The sequence below is a fragment of the Theropithecus gelada genome, chromosome 4 (assembly GCF_003255815.1).
Source record: "Theropithecus gelada isolate Dixy chromosome 4, Tgel_1.0, whole genome shotgun sequence".
Classification (NCBI taxonomy): domain Eukaryota; kingdom Metazoa; phylum Chordata; class Mammalia; order Primates; family Cercopithecidae; genus Theropithecus; species Theropithecus gelada.
This window is the reverse complement of record NC_037671.1, coordinates 108,765,450-108,786,327: the sequence shown is the minus strand read 5'-3', so window position 1 is coordinate 108,786,327 and position 20,878 is coordinate 108,765,450. Positions and strand designations below refer to the sequence as shown.

The 20,878-nt window shown below is 41.4% G+C and overlaps 1 protein-coding gene and 2 pseudogenes across 1 annotated transcript in view; all 3 read right to left on the bottom strand.

Annotated features, from left to right (window-relative positions):
* Window positions 1-215: 215 nt before the first annotated feature.
* Window positions 216-307, bottom strand: LOC112624024 (annotated as a pseudogene).
* Window positions 308-1,701: 1,394 nt separating this feature from the next.
* The window catches only part of TMEM242 (transmembrane protein 242), a 28,636-nt gene continuing 9,459 nt past the window's right edge, over window positions 1,702-20,878 (bottom strand). Inside the window, exon 4 of the mRNA XM_025384072.1 lies at window positions 1,702-2,217. Within this exon, the coding sequence (XP_025239857.1) occupies window positions 2,119-2,217 (99 nt within the window). The 3' untranslated portion in view covers window positions 1,702-2,118. The remainder of the gene's footprint in view (window positions 2,218-20,878) is intronic.
* Window positions 6,294-7,542, bottom strand: LOC112623535 (annotated as a pseudogene).

Below are 20,878 nucleotides of genomic sequence, written 5' to 3'. Positions count from 1 at the left end.
CCCACCCTTAGGGAGGTTACAAGGTAGGAATCCATTAAATAGAATCACAGTTAACAATGATGTCTCCTTTTAACACTCCAGACAAGCGGGCAAGCCTCCTTTCTCCACCCAGTGGAGGTCTTTAGAAACCACGAGGCATTCTCCATCTACGAAAAATAAAACCCAGATTCTAGCTGTAAACAGTTTTAGGTAGTGCCCATTCTTTCCTCCCCCCACATCAGATGGGTAAAGTGCACCGCTGTAACAAGGTTTGAGGGCCATCTCATGCACAAGCTTGGAAACCCACATTTATGAAGCACAAAAGGATCAGGTGGTGCCCACTCTATTCAGGGGACCTAGATTCAGACTAATTGTGTGGATGAAAACCTGTTCCTTTAGCTCCGGCCTTTCCTTCGTTTCATTCAAAGGCTACAAATTTCTTCTCAGAGGAGATTTAACTACAAATGAAAGGCCGGTGAAGAGTTGTTGCTACCTGCATTCACTGACCAATTTCACAATCCTTTCCTTTCAGTCTTGGATTTTTAACAGATTACATATGAATTCCAGATGCTGATTACACCTGTTTCATTAACAAAACAGCAATTTTAACAGGGTAACATGGTCTAGAGAAAAGTATTACATTATGTACTTGTCGTTTCATTTAAAAATCTCCCTTAGAATAAAAGGTTTCGTGATAACAGAAATTTCAAATGTCCTTTATTAAACCTGATTGCTAATTAGAGCCTAGGCAAGTAGGAAGAAACTGCACAACTGATATTTAACTACAGGTTATTTCTCTGGACATACTGACATATTAAAGTATTTCTCTCCTTGAAAATATTTTAAAATGCAATTGCAGTAAAAATAATTGCATGAAGACATTATTCTCCATCTGTTTTTTTGTAGGAGATTGTGGAAGACATGAGGGAGTTGGGTGTGCACATAGAATTTACCCTAACAGCTTCGTTAGGGAGGTGGTACCAAATACTTTATATTGGGACTCAGTACTCAGGTGACTTTCTGGTTAAAAATATTGAAGACAGGCCGGGCGTGGTGGCTCACGCTTGTAATCTCAGCACTTTGAGAGGCTGAGATGCGCAGATCACGAGGTCAGGAGATCGAGACCATCCTGGCTAACATGGTGAAACCCTGTCTCTACTAAAAATACAAAAAAAAATTAGCCGGGCGAGGTGGCAGGCGCCTGTAGTCCCAGCTACATGGGAGGCTGAGGCAGGAGAATGGCGTGAACCCAGGAGGCGGAGCTTGCAGTGAGCCGAGATCGTGTCACTGCACTCCAGCCTGGGCGACAGAGCGAGGCTCTGTCTCAAAAAAAAAAAAAAAAAAAAAAAAAATTGAAGACAGACGACAATTGGGCTCTTTTTACTTTGACAACTGAGACAAAATGACAAACTGTCAATGTTCAGAGATCCAGACCAACTTCTCAAAAACATATTTTTACCCTTGATATCATCATTACTTTACCCCAACTGTGCCTTTTTGGGTGATCACAACTCATTACTGGCTTTTTGTTTTAAGTATAAGAATTTATAGGGCCTTCAAGAGAGGGCATCAGGTAAACTAGCATGCGTGCGCTCGCTGTAAATCACAGACCACATGAGGACACGAGAGCCACACCCACTTCCCACCACACAGGACTTACCACGTGACTGTCACTTTGTAGTCTGGCTAATCAGAATAAGACTTCCAAGTTCTGTCACATACTGACAAGAAAGGCTCTTAAAACTCCTTTAATTAAGACACATTGCAGTACTATTGCTATTAGGGGGTCTGTTTTATATTTTCCTATCATACTTTTATTATAAACTTTTTTTAGGTATGAAACTTGGTTCAACTATTAAAACAGAATCATTTCCTGTGGGATCCCCTCCATATAAGGAAGTTATTCCTGTAATTACTATTTTTAAATAGTCTTCATAACTTTGGGGAAACTTTACCCTCCACCAACACGCACACACATACTCTCCTGTGATGAGAAGGCCGAATGCTATCCAGTGCACTGGTTCAGTCAGCAATCTGCCCATGTTCCTAGAGAAATTAGTCCCAGTCCCTTTGCTGTTATGGTATCTTTGGAGCCACCCCTTTCCGTAACAAGCATTTTGAAATTCATCCATGTTCATCTCATTTGGATTTCAATGTTTCCTCCCACTCAGCAGCCGATTCGGAGTTCTTGGGAATTGTTGGAAATATTGATTGCATTTTACTGCGAAAGTCTTTCATCTAAAAGAAGAAAAATAATCAGTTATCAAATATTAAAAGAAGGAGAAAACAGCTATTAGAGATGGCGCCTTTCCTGACTCACTAGTACTTTACCGCTCACAGGTACAGAGCTAAGGAACATTAATAAAAGATAGGGACTATATATATTCTAGGTATCTTGAAAGAAAATGAAGTATACTTCCTTTCTTCTTCTGAGTATAAATTTATTATTAAATAACATAAAACTTCACTCTTAGCTAGACATGGTGGCTCACACCTGTAGTCCCAGCTACTCGGGAGGCTGAGGTGGGTAGACTGCTTGAGCCCAGGAGTTTTAATCCGGCCTGGGCAACACAGCAAGACTCCATCTCTTTAAAAACAAACCAACCAACCACTCTTAATCTGTAAGGCAACATGTCCTAAACTGTCAACCCTCCATAATAATTATTCCCTCCCAGAAGAAGAGTGTGTATTGTTGGCTTTCATATATAAAGATGCCGTTGAGGATGGGATTTCTTTTTTTCTTTTTTGAGACAGAGTCTTGCTATGTCGCCCAGGCTGGAGTGCAGTGGCGCGGTCTCGGTTCACTGCAAGCTCCGCCTCCTGGGTTCATGCCATTCTCCTGCCTCAGCCTCCCGAGTAGCTGGGACTACAGGTGCCCACCACCATGCCTGGCTAATTTTTTGTATTTTTAGTAGAGATGGGGTTTCACTGTGTTAGCCAGGATGGTCTTGATCTCCTAACCTTATGATCCGCCCACTTCAGCCTCCCAAAGTGCTGGGATTATAGGCGTGAGCCACCACGCCCGGCCGAGGATGGGATTTCTATCTGAATAAATAAATATGATTAGGTCATTCAAAGCTAGAATTTTCACAGGGAGAAATGACAGAGAGAAGAAATTTAGTAGGAGTTTAGCGAAGAATAAATCAAGGAATGGTAGATAAACTGGAATGTTCTTATGTGCCAGACAATGTTTATTTGTTTGTTTTAAATCTAGGTAGGAGTTTTACAAGCAGAAGTTGATTTGGAATCTAAGAGTCACAGCAAGGGAACAAGAGATTTTTTTTTTTTTTTTTGAGGCAGGGTCTCACTCTGTCACCCAGGCTGCAGTGCAGTGGCACGATTATGGCTCACTGCAGCCTCAACCTCCCGGGCTCAAGTGATCGTCCCACCTCAATACCCCCAAGTAGCTGGGACTACAGGCATGTGCTAACTTTTGCATTTTGGGTAGAGATGGGGTCTTGCTGTGTTGCCCAGGCTGGTCTCAAACTCCTGAACTCAAGCAATCCTCTGACTCCGGCCTCCCAAAGTGCTGAGATCATAGGCGTGCACCACCGCGCCCAGCCTAAGAGATCTTAACATGCAGTGTCACACAGTATTACAGTTTACCTGGAACACCTGGGTCCACCTAAGGTCTACAACCCCATAAGGTGGGAACACTAACTTACGGAAGTTAGGTGATCTTTACGATGGACAGTACTAGTAATACACTCTCTGATTCATCCTGGTTAATCTATACGGTCCTCCTACAAAGATATTTCAGCAGCACCACAGCACTGCCTTCCAATTTTTCCTCATCAGCCATCTGCCAGTCATATATTCCTAAGGATAGAGATCGCCTTGATCAGGTTTGTGAAGTACCGTGGACTCATCTGCAACATGCAAGTCATTTCTTAGAGTGGTTATTTTGAGAATCGGCTAATATTTCTTTAACATCGATGCTTATTTATTTCAATTTGAGGCTGAATCTTTACCTTGTTTCCAGATTCAGGGGTTTGGGACCTGTAAATCCTAGGCCTTTACTCCTAGCACTGTGGCAAACTGTAGCACTGCTGTCAACAACATGGACTCTGTTCAAATCCTAGCTCCACCACTTGGGAAACCTGCTTACTCTATTAAGCCATAGTTTCCACATATGTAGAATGGAGACAGTAATTACCTGCTTAAAGAGTTGTGAGAATTAAGGATTAAGGGAGATGATACATATAAAGCACAGCGTCTAACACATGGAAAATGCTCAATATACATTAGCTATTATCATTGCTGTATTATCAAAATATGCGTGCTGTATTGCAAGAACAAAGCTCACATGAATATAAATATTATGGAATGTCTGTTAAGTATATCACTTTATAGCAATATATCATTTTAGCTTACATATTCCCATTCTCCTGCCTCAGCCTCCCGATTAGCTGGGGCTACAGGCGCCCGCCACCATGCCCAGCTAATTTTTTGTTTTTTAGTAGAGACGGGGTTTCACTGTGTTAGCCAGGATGGTCTCGATCTCCTGACCTCGTGATCTGCCCGCCGAGGCCTTCCAGAGTGCTGGGATTACAGTCTATCATTGATGGACATTTGGGTTGGTTCCAAGTCTTTGCTATTGCGAGTAGTGCCACAATAAACATATGTGTGCATGTGTCTTTATAGCAGCATGATTTATAATCCTTTGGGTATATACCCAGTAATGGGATGGCTGGGTCAAATGGTATGTCTAGTTCTAGATCTTTGAGAAATCGCCACACTGTCTTCCACAATGGTTGAACTAGTTTACAGTCCCACCAACAGTGTAAAAGCGTTCCTATTTCTCCACATCCTCTCCAGCACCTGTTGTTTCCTGACTTTTTAATGATCACCATTCTAACTGGTGTGAGATGGTATCTCATTGTGGTTTTGATTTGCATTTCTCTCATGGCCAGTGATGATGAGCATTTTTTCATGTGTATGTGGGCTGCATAAATGTCTTCTTTTGAGAAGTGTCCCTATCCTTCGCCCAGAATCTTTGTAGATTCTGGATATTAGCCCTTTGTCAGATCAGTAGATTGCAAAAATTTTCTCCCATTCTGTAGGTTGCCTGTTCACTCTGATGGTAGTTTCTTTTGCTGTGCAGAAGCTCTTTAGTTTAATTAGATCCCATTTGTCAATTTTGGCTTTTGTTGCCATTGCTTTTAATGTTTTAGACATGAAGTCCTTGCCTATGCCTATGTCCTGAATGGTATTGCCTAGGTTTTCTTCTAGGGTTTTTATGGTTTTAGGTCTAACATTTAAGTCTTTAATCCATCTTGAATTAATTTTTGTATAAGGTGTAAGGAAGGGATCCAGTTTCAGCTTTCTACATATGGCTAGCCAGTTTTCCCAGCACCATTTATGAAGTAGGGAATCCTTTCCCCACTTCTTGTTTTTGTCAGGTTTGTCAAAGATCAGATGGTTGTAGATGTGTGGTATTATTTCTGAGGGCTCTGTTCTGTTCCATTGGTCTATATTTCTGTTTTGGTACAAGTACCATGCTGTTTTGGTTACTGTAACCTTGTAGTATAGTTTGAAGTCAGGTAGCATGATGCCTCCAGCTTTGAGTAACTGCAAAATTTAGGGAAGTTTCCTTTCCCTGCCGAACAAACAACAGTAACTATACCACCTCTGACTGTCAAGCCTCTTTCTAAAAGCTTTCTGCATTATTGCATTAAACATTTTATAACAGCTACCATCAGATCACTATTTTCATATCTTAACTGAATGATCCTGCTTTACTGGTGTGCACACATACACACATGTGCACATGTACACACATGCCCAACATGCAGCTGTAGTCCCCAATTCATGCCTTTTTAACGACCCAGCTGAAAGTCTGTCCCAGAGGAAATGAAGGCGGTCTCAAGATGGATCCATTATAAAAAAAACTTGTATGTACATACCTTTATTACATTGTAGAGGAAGTTACCACTTTTTTACAGCATATAAATGAACATAGGTATAAGCCAGCAAGAAGAAATAGCATATATCTAATGAAAATAATCAGAATTTCTAGAACACAATAAATACTTACATCCTACTTTTTGGGAACCAATGCCAACTACATATATAACAAGGCAAGTGCTGCTACATCAGGGGTACCAAAAACACTTTCTTTAGGAATTGTAAGTAAGTATCATCCAGCACCTGGATGCTAAATAAAAGAGCTGGAGGACTAAATAAATAGGAAAGTCACTCTACCCACTTTCCTATTTCCATCTTTTAGGAATTTACGTTTATTCAAAATTTTGATATATAATCCTGTATCTATGATCTCTTCAATAATTTCAGAATGGTAGTTTTAGACAACTTTAAAGCTTCAGCTCCTTCTGAATTTCCCAAAGTGTTTTTGCACTCTTTCAGGTGGGCCTTCTCTTCAGGGGTCAGCTTTATCTTTATAAGGTTTGTAATACCATTCTCTCCCAGGATACAAGGAATACTGAGGAATACTTCTTCATCTATTCCATAGAGACCCTTAATGATGGTGGAGACTGGATGTGTTCTCCTAAGATTCTTCAAAATACTTTCTGTTAAATCAGCTACAGATAGGCCAATGGTCCAAGAAGTATTCATTTTAATAATCTCATAGGCACTAGCAATCACTTCTTTGTGGACATTTTTCCACTGCTCAGGATCTTTATCGGTTCCTATATCAGAGTTTAGATCCTTCAAAGGGATACCAGCTATGTTCACTCCACTCCACACACACACACTTGAGTCTCCGTGCTCTCTGAGGATCCATCCGCGGCAGCTTTCAGAGTGGATACCGAGCTTTTATCCAATCAAGAAACGAAAACGAGCAGTATCCAGATTACAGCCGTTTCCAATAACACGGTTTTTGGGAAATGCACTCAACTTCCAGGCTACATAAGTTAAGACATCCACTGTATTGGAAACAATAATCAGCTTGCAGAGGGGGCTGTACTAGACAATACCGGAAATTATTAACTTGAAGATGGCCACATTTCACTGGACTAAATTAAGGCGCGTTTCTCCCTTTTCTTGGCGTGCTCCTGCTGTGATAATCACTAGGCTAGAGTTTGCTGTGACAAGGTAATCTTTGCTACAAACAATACTTGGCATTTTCATGAAAGGGCTGCCATGTTGAAGATCCACCGTCTCACCCTTCAGTTTGCCTTCATCAGGATCCACAAGGGCAAGTTCATCACTCAAGCCTTTTAATAAGATGCTGATAGCGCAGGCCATGCCCACCGATCCAGTTCCTGTGATGGAGACCTTACTGCGATGAACGCGCTCCTCAGAAGTGAAGTGCTCAGTAAGCTCACTCTTCACAGTCGCCATGTTGCTCACGGGGGTGAAGAGCCAGATGCCCTTGAGCGGCATGCACGGTGTCTGACGGGGTCACAGGGCCATCCCCAGACACAGGAAATTCGCTCCTGCTGAACTCATTCACTCTCTGGCCCACATAATAGGCACAGTCCAACTCATGGCTGCTCACTCAAGAAGTGGAGGGAGAGAATGGAAAAAAAACTGCTGACCAGGACATTGCAACGCCAAGAGAGCCGTTAGCAGCACCTTCAGCCCTCTGTGGTGGGTGCGCATGACCCGCTCCCTGGCCCTCTACTGCGGCTGCGCGGGCCTTGCCAGCGCCTCCAACACATGCTTTCCGTGGGTGCTCAGACTAAGGCGGTGAAGGGCTGCTTCTCTAGCAAGTGATTTCTGGAGTTAGTTTTACAAAGAGTATTCTCATCGATAGCTGACATGCTTAAGAGGTTAACCCAGATCCCTGAAATTACTAGTTTTCTATTTTTAGCACGAATGCCAAGGAAAAAATGCTTCTATTAACTACAGATGAAAATCAGGTTACATCTTCTGAACCATGACCCTGCCGGGAAGGATAGGGCGCTGTGCTTTGCGTATGGGGGGCTGCCTGCACCATCTCCCAGTGTCCCAGAAGTGGGCTCCTGCTATCTGGTGTATGGCGCTGGAGGCCTATTTATAAAGGATCCCACTGCCTTGGTGCCAGTCCCGGCCAGGACCCACACTGGGACAGTCAGCAGGAGATTGAGCAGGGTAGGGGCCGGCTGGGAGTCATTCCATCACTAAAAACTCACCAGGCGAGAATGCTATTCCTTTCTCATGCCAGAGGAAAGCCTTTGATTGTGCGTCCCGAAGAAAAACGACTTCTCAGGTAGAAAGTTGGCAATGTAGCCCTCAATTAAAATGAGGATATCTCTTAAATGCCCTTAAAATGGCAAATTTCAACCAATGCATAAACCAGATTATTGACCAAAGTAGTGAAATAAATGATCTAGTACAATGTGGCATCAGTATGCCTTACTTGTTCTGCATTTCTCTGGGCAATCTTAAGAACTAAATTCCCTTAAAATTTCTGAGCAGGTGTCAACTTCACATCTGATGAAATGCATACTCTAATAAGCCCAGTAAATTACAAAAGCTCCGATAAAAATGATGGTACTTTTTCCTCACTTTTAAACAGCATTCTGACCGTGTAATGGTTCCTCAAAAGCTCTCCCTCTTGTTTTATTTAAAAGCAGTGTGCTCTTCTGGAATGGGGCCCCTTGGTACATTCAAGATCAGCAAAAAAAGATTTCTGTTTTAGAATATTGAATGCTGACAAAACGAATACTTTATATTTGGACTTGAAAAGCTATTCTTTCTTTCTTTCTTTCTTTTTTTTTTTTTGAGACAGAGTCTTGCTCTGTTGCCCAGGTGCAATGGCATGGTCTCAGCTCACTGCAACCTCCGCCTCCCAGGTTCAAGCCATTCTCCTGTCTCAGCCTCCCGAGTAGCTGGGATTACAGGCACCTGCCACCACACCCAGCTAATTTTTGTATTTTTCAGAAGAGACGAGGTTTCACCATATTGGTCAGGCTGGTCTCTAACTCTTGACCTCAGGTCCGCCTGTCTCGGCCTCCCAAAGTGTTGGGATTACAGGCGTAAGCCAAGGTGCCTGGCCGAAAAGCTATTTTTACTTGTGCCATTGAAAGGCAGTCCAGGGCTGGGCGCAGTGGCTCACACCTGTAATCCCAGCAATTTGGAGGCCGAGGTTCATGGATCACTTGAGGTCAGAAGTTCGAGACCAGCCTGGCCAACATAGTGAAACCCATTTCTACTAAAAATACAAAAATTAGCCGGGCGTGGTGGTGTGTGCCTATGGTTCCAGCTACTCGGGAGGCTGAGGCACGAGAACTGCTTGAACCTGGGAGGCGGAGGTTGCAGTGAGCCGAGTTCATGACACTGCACTCCAGCCTGGACGACAAAGCGAGACTCCGTCTCAACAAAAGAAGAAAAAAGGCAGTCCAGGAGGAGAGGAACAATAAGCAAAGGAGTTGGTGAGGGTGGGAAAGGTGTGCCATCAGCTGAGTTCCTGACATCCTGTTTCAGGGTGACCTCCTGGCTGTGTTTTCCCTATCAGTAGGGATCACATACCCTATTCAGATGACAGAGCCACAAACTCCATGACACACCAAATAGTAAGAGCACTAGGTACATGAATCCTCTTAGCACTGGTGGTCAGATTTATGGTTAACATTTGTCAAATTAAAAACTGCAGTTTTAAAAGGGTCATCTTTATTTAATGGTGGCCAGTGTTTTAGAGGAATCCTTTAAAAGCAACAACTTTTGATAGCTGTCATTTCTTTTATCTCAGTCATAACTTGAAATGTTTTAGCCTGGTGCCTGTTCCCCCCATCCACCTATAATGATTCCTTTCACCAGTCAAGTCATTTTCCAAGATAAGTGTTCTTGAACATGAAATTCAAGGACATAAAGACTCTTTGCTGCATGGCTACTTTCTATAGTCATTTTCTTTCTAGAATTTGAACCTCTTCAGAAATACAATCTCTATAATAGCTGCTTCAGTTTTTCCCCTTAGCCACAACTAAATCAATCTTGAGGGGGAAAAAACTGTTCAAAATAAAAACACACCAAACAAAGCAGCTTTTTTTATTTACAGTAAGTCTTGAGATAAAAAAGGAAAGCACTAACAAAGACAAAGAGATGTATGTGACCTCCAGAGCAGATTTAGGTCTACTCAAAGATGTGGAAAGCCAAGTATAGCTAGACAGCTCTCTAGTGACTTCCTATCTTAGGTGGCTCATTATTCCTTCTGAATTGAAAACCTGACTCAAATTATCTATTCAAACCGCAGTACAGTATTATAGCTAATGGCAGGATTACACCTCAGTACTTTTGGTCGTACCACTTAGGAGGGAGGAAGCAGGAAATGAAAACAAGCAGCAAGTCCCTCAGCCGAGAATGGTTGCCACTAAGTCACTATTCCTTTCACCTGGACTCACACCCAGCTCTCAAATCCTCCTTTTCCTCTCTGAGAGTCCAGTTCTGATATTCCATTCTCTCACCAATCTTTACCAATCCCCTAAGCAGAACTGGCTTTCTAAAAGCCTATTTCATCACTGTACTTTGTACCTCTCTCCATTATAGGATTTATCACACACAATTAAATGTAAAATACTTATGAATGTGCCACTGCAAGAAGGATCACCTTTTATTTACCGGCATATTCCTGTCCTCTAGAACAGAGCTGGGCACATGAATAGGGATTTGGTAAATGTAGTAGAAAAGAATGAGTAACCATAGAACAGAGTGAGTAAGGCTGGAGAGTGGGCTAAAAGGTGAGAGTGACAGAAAGGTGGGGCTACAGACCTTAGAGAGTTCTGAAAATGAGGGTAAGTAAAATGAGGGTAAGTAAAAGTGGCACCCACTGGGGCATCTTCAGAAAGTTGATGCACATATTTCAAGTAAAGCTTTGGATAAGCTACAAGATTTTGTGGCTATTTTCAAAGCCAATACCCACTTTTACCAAGTTAAAACATTAAAAAACAAAACAAAAACAAAAACCTATTACAGTGTTAGAAAGGCATTAGAACAAATATGCAGTGGCAGAAAGACTATTTTTATCCTTTAAAGTTATTTAAAATGTTTTGTTCTTTGGAAACCTTTAAAAAAATAATCAGTACACAAAAACCCTTGATTAAGGGGCAAAAAGGGATACAACGAAAGCAGTGTTAATTATTATAAGCTGATCTGAAATAGGCCATAAAGTCACCAGCATGCAAGGGGAACATTATATAAACACAATTATTTTGAAAGTCTTCTTTGTGATTTGAAAAATCATAGAATGCAAATTGTAGTTTTAAAATAAATAAGTGGGCTCTAATTCTATTGCTCAGTAATTCTCATGTCGGGGGGTCTCTGCAAATCCCAGCACATGAAAATATTTCACTTTGTCAGCAATACTGGGAAAACTGGAGGAAAGACAGAGGGCCACAAAGGATAGAATAAAGGCAAAAAGTCAATTCAAAGAGCAATGCTGGGATCAACTTCCTGTTTATGGTATTTAAATATGAAATGAATTGGCAAGCTCTTCTAATAAATCATCCCAATCACATTTTTGTTCTTTGAAAGCAGCATCTTATACATAATTTTTGATGCAATGTAAAAGAGACACTTGTGTTAATCATTAAAAAGGAAAACTTATAATGTGGCATAAAACATGGAAAGCAAAGAAATTAAAATTCATTAGGCCGGGGGCGATGACTTACACCTGTTTTGATCCAAACACCTCAGGAGGCTGAGGCAGGTGGATCACTTGAGTTCAGGCATTCCAGCCCAGCCTGGCCAACATGGTGAAACTCCGTCTCTACAAAAAATACCAAAATCAGTCCAGTGTGGTGGTGCATGCCTGTAGTCCAGCTACTTAGGAGGCTGAGGCAGGAAAATTGTTGAACCCAGGAGGCAGAGGTTTCAGTGAGCCAAGATTGTGCCACTGCACTCCAGCCTGGGTGACACAGCGAGACTCTGTCAAAACAAAAAAAAACAAAAAAAACAGAAAAAGACAGAGAGAGAGCCACTGAAATGAAATGGTAGAAGTGATGTGATCAGATTGCATTCAATAAATACTTACTAAACACCTACAATGCATTAGGCACTGTTACAGGTATGAGGATATAACAATGACCAAGATAAAGGTCTCTACTCTCAGAATTTACATTCTTTTTGTGAAGACTGATAAAACAAGACAATAGTCAATATCATCTCGTTTTGCAACAGGCGCTACAAAGAAAAGAAAATAGGATAATTTCAGAGTAACTGGGTGGTGGGAATGAAGACATCTGGAGAAGCTGCTCTGAGGAGGTGAATTAAGTTTGGGTTGAAACCCTGGACAGCAGCAAAGAGCCAGCGATACAAGGACCTGGGGAAGGAGTTTCCTGGGCAAAGCTAGAATAAAGGCCCTAGGCAGGAACAGGCCTGTGTGCTGAAGGAATAAGAAGGCTGGCAGGGCTGGAGTGCAGTGGGGACAGATGAGGTGGGCAATTGTGGTGGCTCAAGATGAGGTCAGTGAGGTTGGCGGGGCTACCTCATGTAAACCTTCTTCAACAGGAAGCCACCGAAGGGTTTTAAATAAGGAAGGAGCATGATCTGACTTACATTTTAAAAATATCTCTGGCTGCTATGTGGAGAAAAAAATTCTAGAGGGAATAAGGAAGAGGCCGGGAAACTGGAGAGGCAACTTAAAACACTAGGCAAGAGAGGAATGGATGTGGAGAGATGGAGGCAGCCGTGTTCAGCAGCAGAGCTGACAAGCAGGACTTGCATGCATCAGATGAAGGGAATGAAGGGAAATGAGAGAATCTAAGAGGATTCTCATCGATGTTTTTGGTTTGAAGTGGAAGGATGGGATGATGGTGGCATTTATGAAATGGGGAAAACCAAAGGAGGAGCAAGTTGGGAATAAAGTGAGGAAATCAAGCACTCTAGATGGGACATGGGTCATTGACACGCCTTTGTGACATACTTGTGAGGGCGCACAATACGAAGCTGAGAGGCCAATCTGAAGGTCAGGACTGGGGCTATATCTCTGGATGGCATCAGATTGTACTGTTTGTTTTAACATGGCAGGGACTGGACGAAAGAGTCAAGGGGCTGAGGACAGAAAAGTCTAAGTAGGAGCTACTGGACACTGATGTTGAGAGGCTGGCCAGGGGAGGGGCTGGCACAAGAAACAGGCAAACCGGCCAGTGAGGTCGAAGGTATCTCGGAAGCCACAGTGTTTCAGGAGGCGGGGGTTGGGGTTCCATTGTGCCAAACGTTGCTGGGAGGGCAAGTAACAGAGGATAAAGTAAGATCTGGCACCAAGGAGGGCACTGGCAACCTTAATAGCAGTTCCAGTGCAGCACTGGGGCAAGGAGCTGGACTGAGAACAGGAAGCGGAGGAAGTGGAGGCAGTGACCACGGACAACTCTTTCAGGAAGTTTTTTTGTGTAATGGGGAGCAGACAAATGGGCTGGTAGCTGGAGGAGGTTAAGGAATATCTAGAGAGAACTTCTAGAGGTGGGATAAGCTAGAGCATGTCTGTATACACCGCAGCAGAGAAGGAACACGTGACAATCAGCTAAGGCTGAGGATAACGATGGGGGCAAGGTCCCTTGTAGATGACAAGGGGCAGGATCTAATGCCCAAATGGCAGGGGTGGACCTCTGGCAGCAGCATCAACCTTTTATCCTTGGTAACAGGAAGAAAGGCAGTGTGCATGGTAAGTCCAGAGAAAGTGAAGGCCAGAGCGCTTTGGCAGAAGGGTGGAGAAAGGGCTGCAGAGAGGCAAGGCAGGGAGGCAGGGAGAATAGAGACAGCTGTCCGAATCGTCTTGAAGCAAGAAGGTGCCATCAACTATAGTGGCTGTGGGGGTTGGGGAAAAGCAAGGTTTGGTGACTGATTAGATGCAGGGGTGAGAAAGAGTGTGGTCAGGAATGGCCACCTGGCTTTTCTCTCTGGGCAGCTTTGTGGGTGATGCTGCTATTCATAGGGAGAATGACTCAGGAGTAGGTTGTAGTTGGGGACAAATGACAGTTCACTGAGGGACACATGGGATGCCTGCAGGTCATCCAAGCACCTGTGTCCAGTCAAGTGGGCCCATGAGCCTAGAGCTCAGGGTGTAAATGAAGGCATCAGAGTGGCTGGAACCTGTGAAGAAGAGATGAGGGGGGTAAAAAAAAGAACCTTAAGCATAACTGCGTAAAATAAAGCAGCAATATTTCACAAGTAAATGGGACAGTTGGAAGTTACAAGAGCCAAACTGGAATCGAGAAAACTCATAAAAAGAATAAAGGAATGACTATAAAAGCCTAGAATCTGCCAGTATAAGAGGCAAACAATAAATGATAGATCTGAGTCACTAAGAAAAAGTTAAATAAGTTATGTTCAGCACAATTTACATAGTGGAAAAATATATAGCACATTAGAAAATGATTTCTTCTTAAAATTGTTAGAAGCATTTCAGGTAGAAAAATCCATTTCCGAGAACATCATTTTCTGATATACTTGTAAGTGAATACTTACAAACTGTACATATCAACTGTATATTAATGTAGTACTGTCCCACAGTTTTAGGTATTTGTAAGTGACTAATCAATCATAAGTAGCTTTTAAAACGGAGCTTAAGGGGGAAGCAAATGCTATCAGATCTCCAGTTCACAATGCTTTACTTAGAGAGATCTGCTCATGTGTGCCCAATTTTCTAAGCTCAGTCTAAGAATTAAGGACAAAGAAAAAGAAAACCCAAGTGAAATCAAGGCTACCTTCCTCCTGTGGGATACGGCTGGGAACATTATTGAGGTGATGAAGTCTAATCTGTGTCAAGTCTGAGAACAAAAAAGCTTTTATGGCAGAGCTGATTTGTCCTAGTCCTTGTCACACATTCCCACTTGATAAAATGCTTGGGGCCCTATTTTACTTATACAAGGAAACTGGTGGGTTTTGAAAGAGGTATTTTGGAAATATGCCAAAACAGCTGATTCCCCTGCTTGGCTTTTTAAAAAAAGTACATTGGTCATTATCTCCCACCTTAAACAGAGTAAGTCCCTGTGATTCGGGTTCTCTGTCACTAAACTGCTTGTCCACATATACATCAAGTGCCTCTCTCCACTACAATGTTAAGCCTGTTAGAGCTGCAATGGAATGGGGAAAAGGGTTATGGAGATGTTCTTGTCACCTCTGACTTGAACTTACTCACTGATGTGCAGTGCTACTTCCAATTCATTTAAAAATGATTCCGGGAAAATATTCCTCAGTCCTCAAGCTGTTTGAAGGCCCAAGAGTGTGACAGGTGGAACTACCTTTGCAGGATCGTGATGGACTGTTCTGGGAGTTCTAGTGAGCACTATGAAGAAGTGGAAACGAGGCCGAATACGCTGATGTATGGTAATCAGAATAAGAAATTGAGGCTTGCTTCCTGGGGGCAGAAGCTGGTAGAGATCTCTGGAAGCACTGAAATTAGATTAAGCAAGGAGGCAGAGGGAAATGTTTCAGCCGCTTCTCAGACTTCCCCTGAAGATCCCTTAGAAGTGGCTGCCATTAACAATTGACCAAGAGACTCAGGTTTGCTTTTAATCTTTGATCTAAGCCAATGAAAGTACACAGCACTTAAAGTCTATTTCCCTCCTTAGAGATCGTCAGAGTTAAACATTTCTAAGCTTTTTCACAGTTTTACTATTTACATATGGGGTTCTAGCAGTCACTCCACAATGCTGCTTCAAGATGAACAGGTAAAAATAATGCACGAATAAATGTACTGGTAAGAGAAACACCAGACTACCAGTGAAACTTAAATTAGCAAGGAGCCAAAAGAAACTTGATTATAATTATTAGCTAAGGCCCTCCAGTTGGTCATAAGGTTACTCAGAAGTGAGCCTAAATATTATCATAAAAATTATACCTAGGAGCAGCCGGGCGCGGTGGCTCACACCTGTAATCCCAGCACTTTGGGAGGCCGAGGCGGGCGGATCACGAGGTCAGGAGATCGAGACCATCCTGGCTAACACGGTGAAACCCCGTCTCTACTAAAAAAAATACAAAAAGATTAGCCAGGAGTGGTGGTGGGTGCCTCTAGTCCCAGCTACTCAGGAGGCTAAGGCAGAATGGTCTGAACCCGGGAGGTGGAGCTTGCGGTAAGCCAAGATCACACCACTGCACTCCAGCCTGGGCAACAGAGCGAGACTCCGTCTCAAACAAACGAAACAAAACAAAACAAAACAAAATTATACCTAGGAGCAGCTACAAAAAAGAAATGGAGAAAATACATTTTATTGGAGTACATCCAATACTGTCCTAGAGGAAAGATAGAATTTTACTTCCCTTAAAGGTTCTCTCTTGTAATAGGAAAGTATAATGTCCATTTATAGAGACATATTTAAAATATATCTGTTTTATTTACATGTTTTACTTTTTGTTTTTTAAAGAAAAAGAGGTCTGGGCTCTTGAAAAAGAAGCAGCATCTATCAGCAGAGGAGGAGGCAAGACGGGGCCCTGGAAAGCTGTGCAAGACTCCAATCACAAGTCACTTCCATAAAAGCCTTTCTAGCAGCAAGGACTCAGGAGAAATACAGGAAGAAAGACAGTTGGGGGTGGGAGTGGATTATTTTCTATCAATCAGATTGGCAAAGTTTCAGAGTAATAGAAGCAAGGCAAGCAGGGCAAGGATGCCAGGAAACTCTTATGCATTTTGTATAAACTTTTCTGGAGGGCTGGTTAGCAACAAATATCAAAAACATTTTAAAAATGCACTTTGACTCAACAAACAGTAACATCTTTTGTGCAACAAGATGTATGCCTACTGATTCCCTATGGTATTTAATAGTGAAAAATTACAATCTAAACGCCACTGGCAGGAGACTGATTAAATAGATTATAACATACAATAGCGATCCATACAGTGATTAAAAGTGATGGAGATTCATATACTCTGCTGTGCAAAGATGTTCCTGTGACTGTTCAGTGAAAAAAGATTCCAGAGTAGCAGGCAGTAAAACAGCATTTCTATACAATTCTATGAATATGCCTACACAAGATGGTCCAAAATGATGTTTCTACTGTAATTATGATTACAGCTTAGTAGGATTTCTGGTGATTTTTGCTTTTTTTTGTACTTTTCCACATTGATTTTTTTTTTTAAACGAGTACATATTTTTACAAAAAATACCCAAGGCTGTCTTTTTTTTCTTTTTTGAATAAAAAGGTCCTCAATATATATATAGAAGATAAATACTGTTTTTCGTTTGTTTATTTGTTTTTAAACAGGGTCTCTGTCATCCAGGCTGGAGTGCAGTGGTGTGATCTTGGCTTGCTACACTCTCAGCCTCCCAGCCAGGTTCAAGTGCTCCTCCCACACCTCAGCCTCCTGAGTAGCTGGGTCTACGGGCACGTGCCACTATGCCCGGCTAATTTTTTAAACTTTTTTGTGAAAACAGGGTCTCGCTATGTTGCCTAGCTGGTCTCAAACTCCTAGACTCAAGCAATCCTCCTGCCTCAGCCTCCCAAAGTGCTGAGACTGCAGGCATGAGCCACCGCCCAGCTAACAAATACTTATCCCATGGTAAAGGGGTAAAAAACAAATCAAAAACTCCCTTCATTTATACATTAATTTTAAAAGTTAAATAACTGGACAATTTAAAGTATTTCACAATAACTAAGAACATCTTTGCTGATGGTTTTTATTACAATTGAGGTTTCAGCTCCTGTGAGGACAAGAACTATAAATTATCTGTAGATTCCTACTATACTAGGCACCATGAATGCATTCTCTAGAAGCCCCAGTAAAGGTTAGCAATGATAATTCTGCCGGTCCTTTGAGATAACCACCTCCCCACAAACATAAGCACAGGTCCACAGACATAGAGCATACTCCCTTAATAAAAGTTCTAATCATACCAACTAGGAATTATTTAGATATTTAATGTTTCTCCTTCTAAGGGGAGGAAAAAAGTCAAGGTAGTCTACCTATAAATAACGGAAACCTCTTCAGAATCCTTCAAGTATCAACACCTACTATAAATAATAAAAGGTAAAAAAGTTTAAAGGTCACTGCTCTTGAGTTACATGTAAATAACTATATGTAAACAGCAAGGTTTTTTTTTTCTTCTTTGATAGTTTGGAATTACCACTTAGTACAAGAGTTCCTTAGAGCATTTACCTCAACTATTCTCCAAACTTAAACTATCTGTCCTGATAAAACAACCGAATCATAGTGCCCCAGCACGCACTCACTCAGCCTCATCGTAGTGCCCCAGTGTGCATTCTCGTGATCATGTACATAGCTGATGTAGGAGACTACAAACCCAAACGAAACGTTCATCTTTTTTTCCACAATTAAGTTATTGTGATAAAATTAGTGCTATCTTAATTATAATCAAATAATAAAATAGCATATTTGAAATTCACTGATGAACACAAACTGATAGTCAAGCCGTGCTTGCCGGTCAGGCTGGGCAGGGGAGCAGGGTAGATATTGAACTGGCACTGATTTCTCCCCATTGTCAATGCTGGGCAAACTTACCTGCCTTGGTCTAACACGACATCTTCTCCTACCTTTCCTTCTTTAGAACCTCTGATTAAATGATATACCGCTGTGTAAAATACACATGTGTTTATATTTAATGTTATTATATGTGTTCTATGTGAAATGAAATTGCAGAATAATTATGAATAAACAAACAATAAAACCAAAATACTTCGAAGAAACTGAAGTTTCACTTTAAGCATTTTAAACATGTTCCCTTTTAGGCCAGCAGATGTAGCTGTGAATTAAAATAGGAACTACAAGGACTTTCATCAAGATGCTTTAGGTTAGCCATTAGATGGCACTCTTTTGTATTGGAACTGGGTTTCTATCAGAGATTTAATACAATTCAAGCTAGCTACTTACAGTTATTTAACACTGGAGTTGATTTTGATTTACGTGCATTTATCTAGAATGATCATCTCAATTATTGAGTGCAAAGACTTGGACCATTTCTGTTCAACATTTTCTGACTGAGACTGTTTTCTTAGTCATACAAAGATGAGACAGTACATACACAGTGACAAGTTCTTACTGGACTCAGGGTAACCTCAGAATTATCATCAAAACTCTCTAAATGCTGAGCTGAATATACCACATTGCTGTCTGCAAGCCTCAGAGCAGGGTCATACCATAAGAATTTGCTTAGAAAGTCAACAGGAAATGCTTACCACTTTACAGGGTAGCCCTGTCTTTGCACAGTGTATGGTTCAGGGGAAGCCCACAAATGACTTTATAATGAACAAACCAGCAAATTAGCAAACACTACCACCTTTGAAAGATGTGTCCTTGAAAAGGTATCAGTGGGTTCATCTTTCTGTGGGCCTTCTCAGACATGGAGATCAAACTGATATGCCTAATGATCTATATGTAGAGAGAGTGTATATGCAGTCTCTCTTTTTAGTTAGACATAAAGATGTCAGGAACTCTGTCTTTCTTTGTGGTCTCAGCACCTAACCCAATCCCGGGTACCCAGCAGAGACTGAGTAGATATTTCCTACTTATCACTGGATGACATAAAGATGCAATATAAAAGGTTTCCACATATTCTTATATTCAGTAGTACCAACCAGAAAATATTTTTTCTCCCCAAAATATCTTATTTAGGCAGCAATCCTTGTATTAATGCCAAAAAACAAAGAAGTTCACATTCTACCCATCTTCAATGCTGAGCAAACGTATCTGCTTTGTTTGGTAACAACATAGCTTCCAATACCTCTCCTTCTTTGGAACCTCTGATTAAATGATATGCCACTGTGTGAAATACAAATGTATGTTTATATTTAAGGTATGTGTTCTATGTGAAATGAAATTCCATAATAATTATGAATAAAAAATTGGATTACTCTTGCACAGTTGGATTATTCTAGCCCATAAACATTGAATTATCAAGTGTATAATTCAGATAACCTAATTTTATTGGTTTATGAAAACTGGGATTGATTCTTCTAAGCAAGACTATTTGTGTTTTCAAATACCTTAACATTTTACTAAGTTTGTGACCCACATTACTCAGCACTGCAAACATCACATATCAGTTCCACACAGTTCATGTAAAGGGCTAGCAGACTGTCATTTTTATAGAAACTAGAAGCTTAATAACTTTATTACTAAGTACTACTTAATAATCTGAAGATTCAGACCTGAGTTTAAATCTTGACACTGCCAGTTACAAGCTATGTGACCTTGGGCAAGTGATTTAACCTCTTTGAGCCCCAATTTCCTCATTTATAAAATGGGGGATATTAATATCTGCTAGATAGTTATTATGAAGATTAAATAATTTGCTACATCTAAAATGTCTGTACAATGCCTAAAATGGAAAAAGTGGTTTTATATTGGTCAAAAGCAAAATTGAGGTTAACAGCAAAAATCATGAAAAATCTTCAGTCACAGATTTTCTGTCTTTTCAAGCAATCTCTAATTTAGCATTACAAACAATGACTAGCCAGCAAAGTCAACTCGAAAATCAAGGTGAGGGCCGGGTGCAGTGGCTCACACCTTTAATCCCAGCACTTCGGGAGGCTGAGGCGGAAGATCACTTGAGTCCAGGGAGTTTGCAACCATCTCACTCTCAGATGAGTGAGACCTCATCTCTACAAAAAATTTTAAAAAGTAGCCAGGCATAGTGGCATATGCACCTGCAGTCCCAGCTACTCAGGAGGCTGAGGCGGAAGATCACTTGAGTCCAGGAGTTCGCAACAAGCCTGGGCAACCTAGTGAGACCTCATCTCTACAAAAAATTTAAAAACAGTACCCAGGCAGAGTGGCATATGCACCTGCGGTCCCAGCTACTCAGGAGGCTGAGGTGGGAGGGTTGCTTGAGCCCAGGAGGCTGCAGTGAGCTGAGATCGCACCATTGCACTCCATCCTGGGCGACAGAGGAAGACCCTATCTCCAAAAAGTCAAAAATAAAAATAAAATTTAAAAACAAAGGTTAGACTAGGAGAAAAGCACCATCATCTGTCTATCAGTGTATTCTGAGTGAAAAGCACAGCAATGTTTATGTTTTAAGATTAAACTAAATATAAAAAGCTCAATAATGCCTATGAGGTTGTT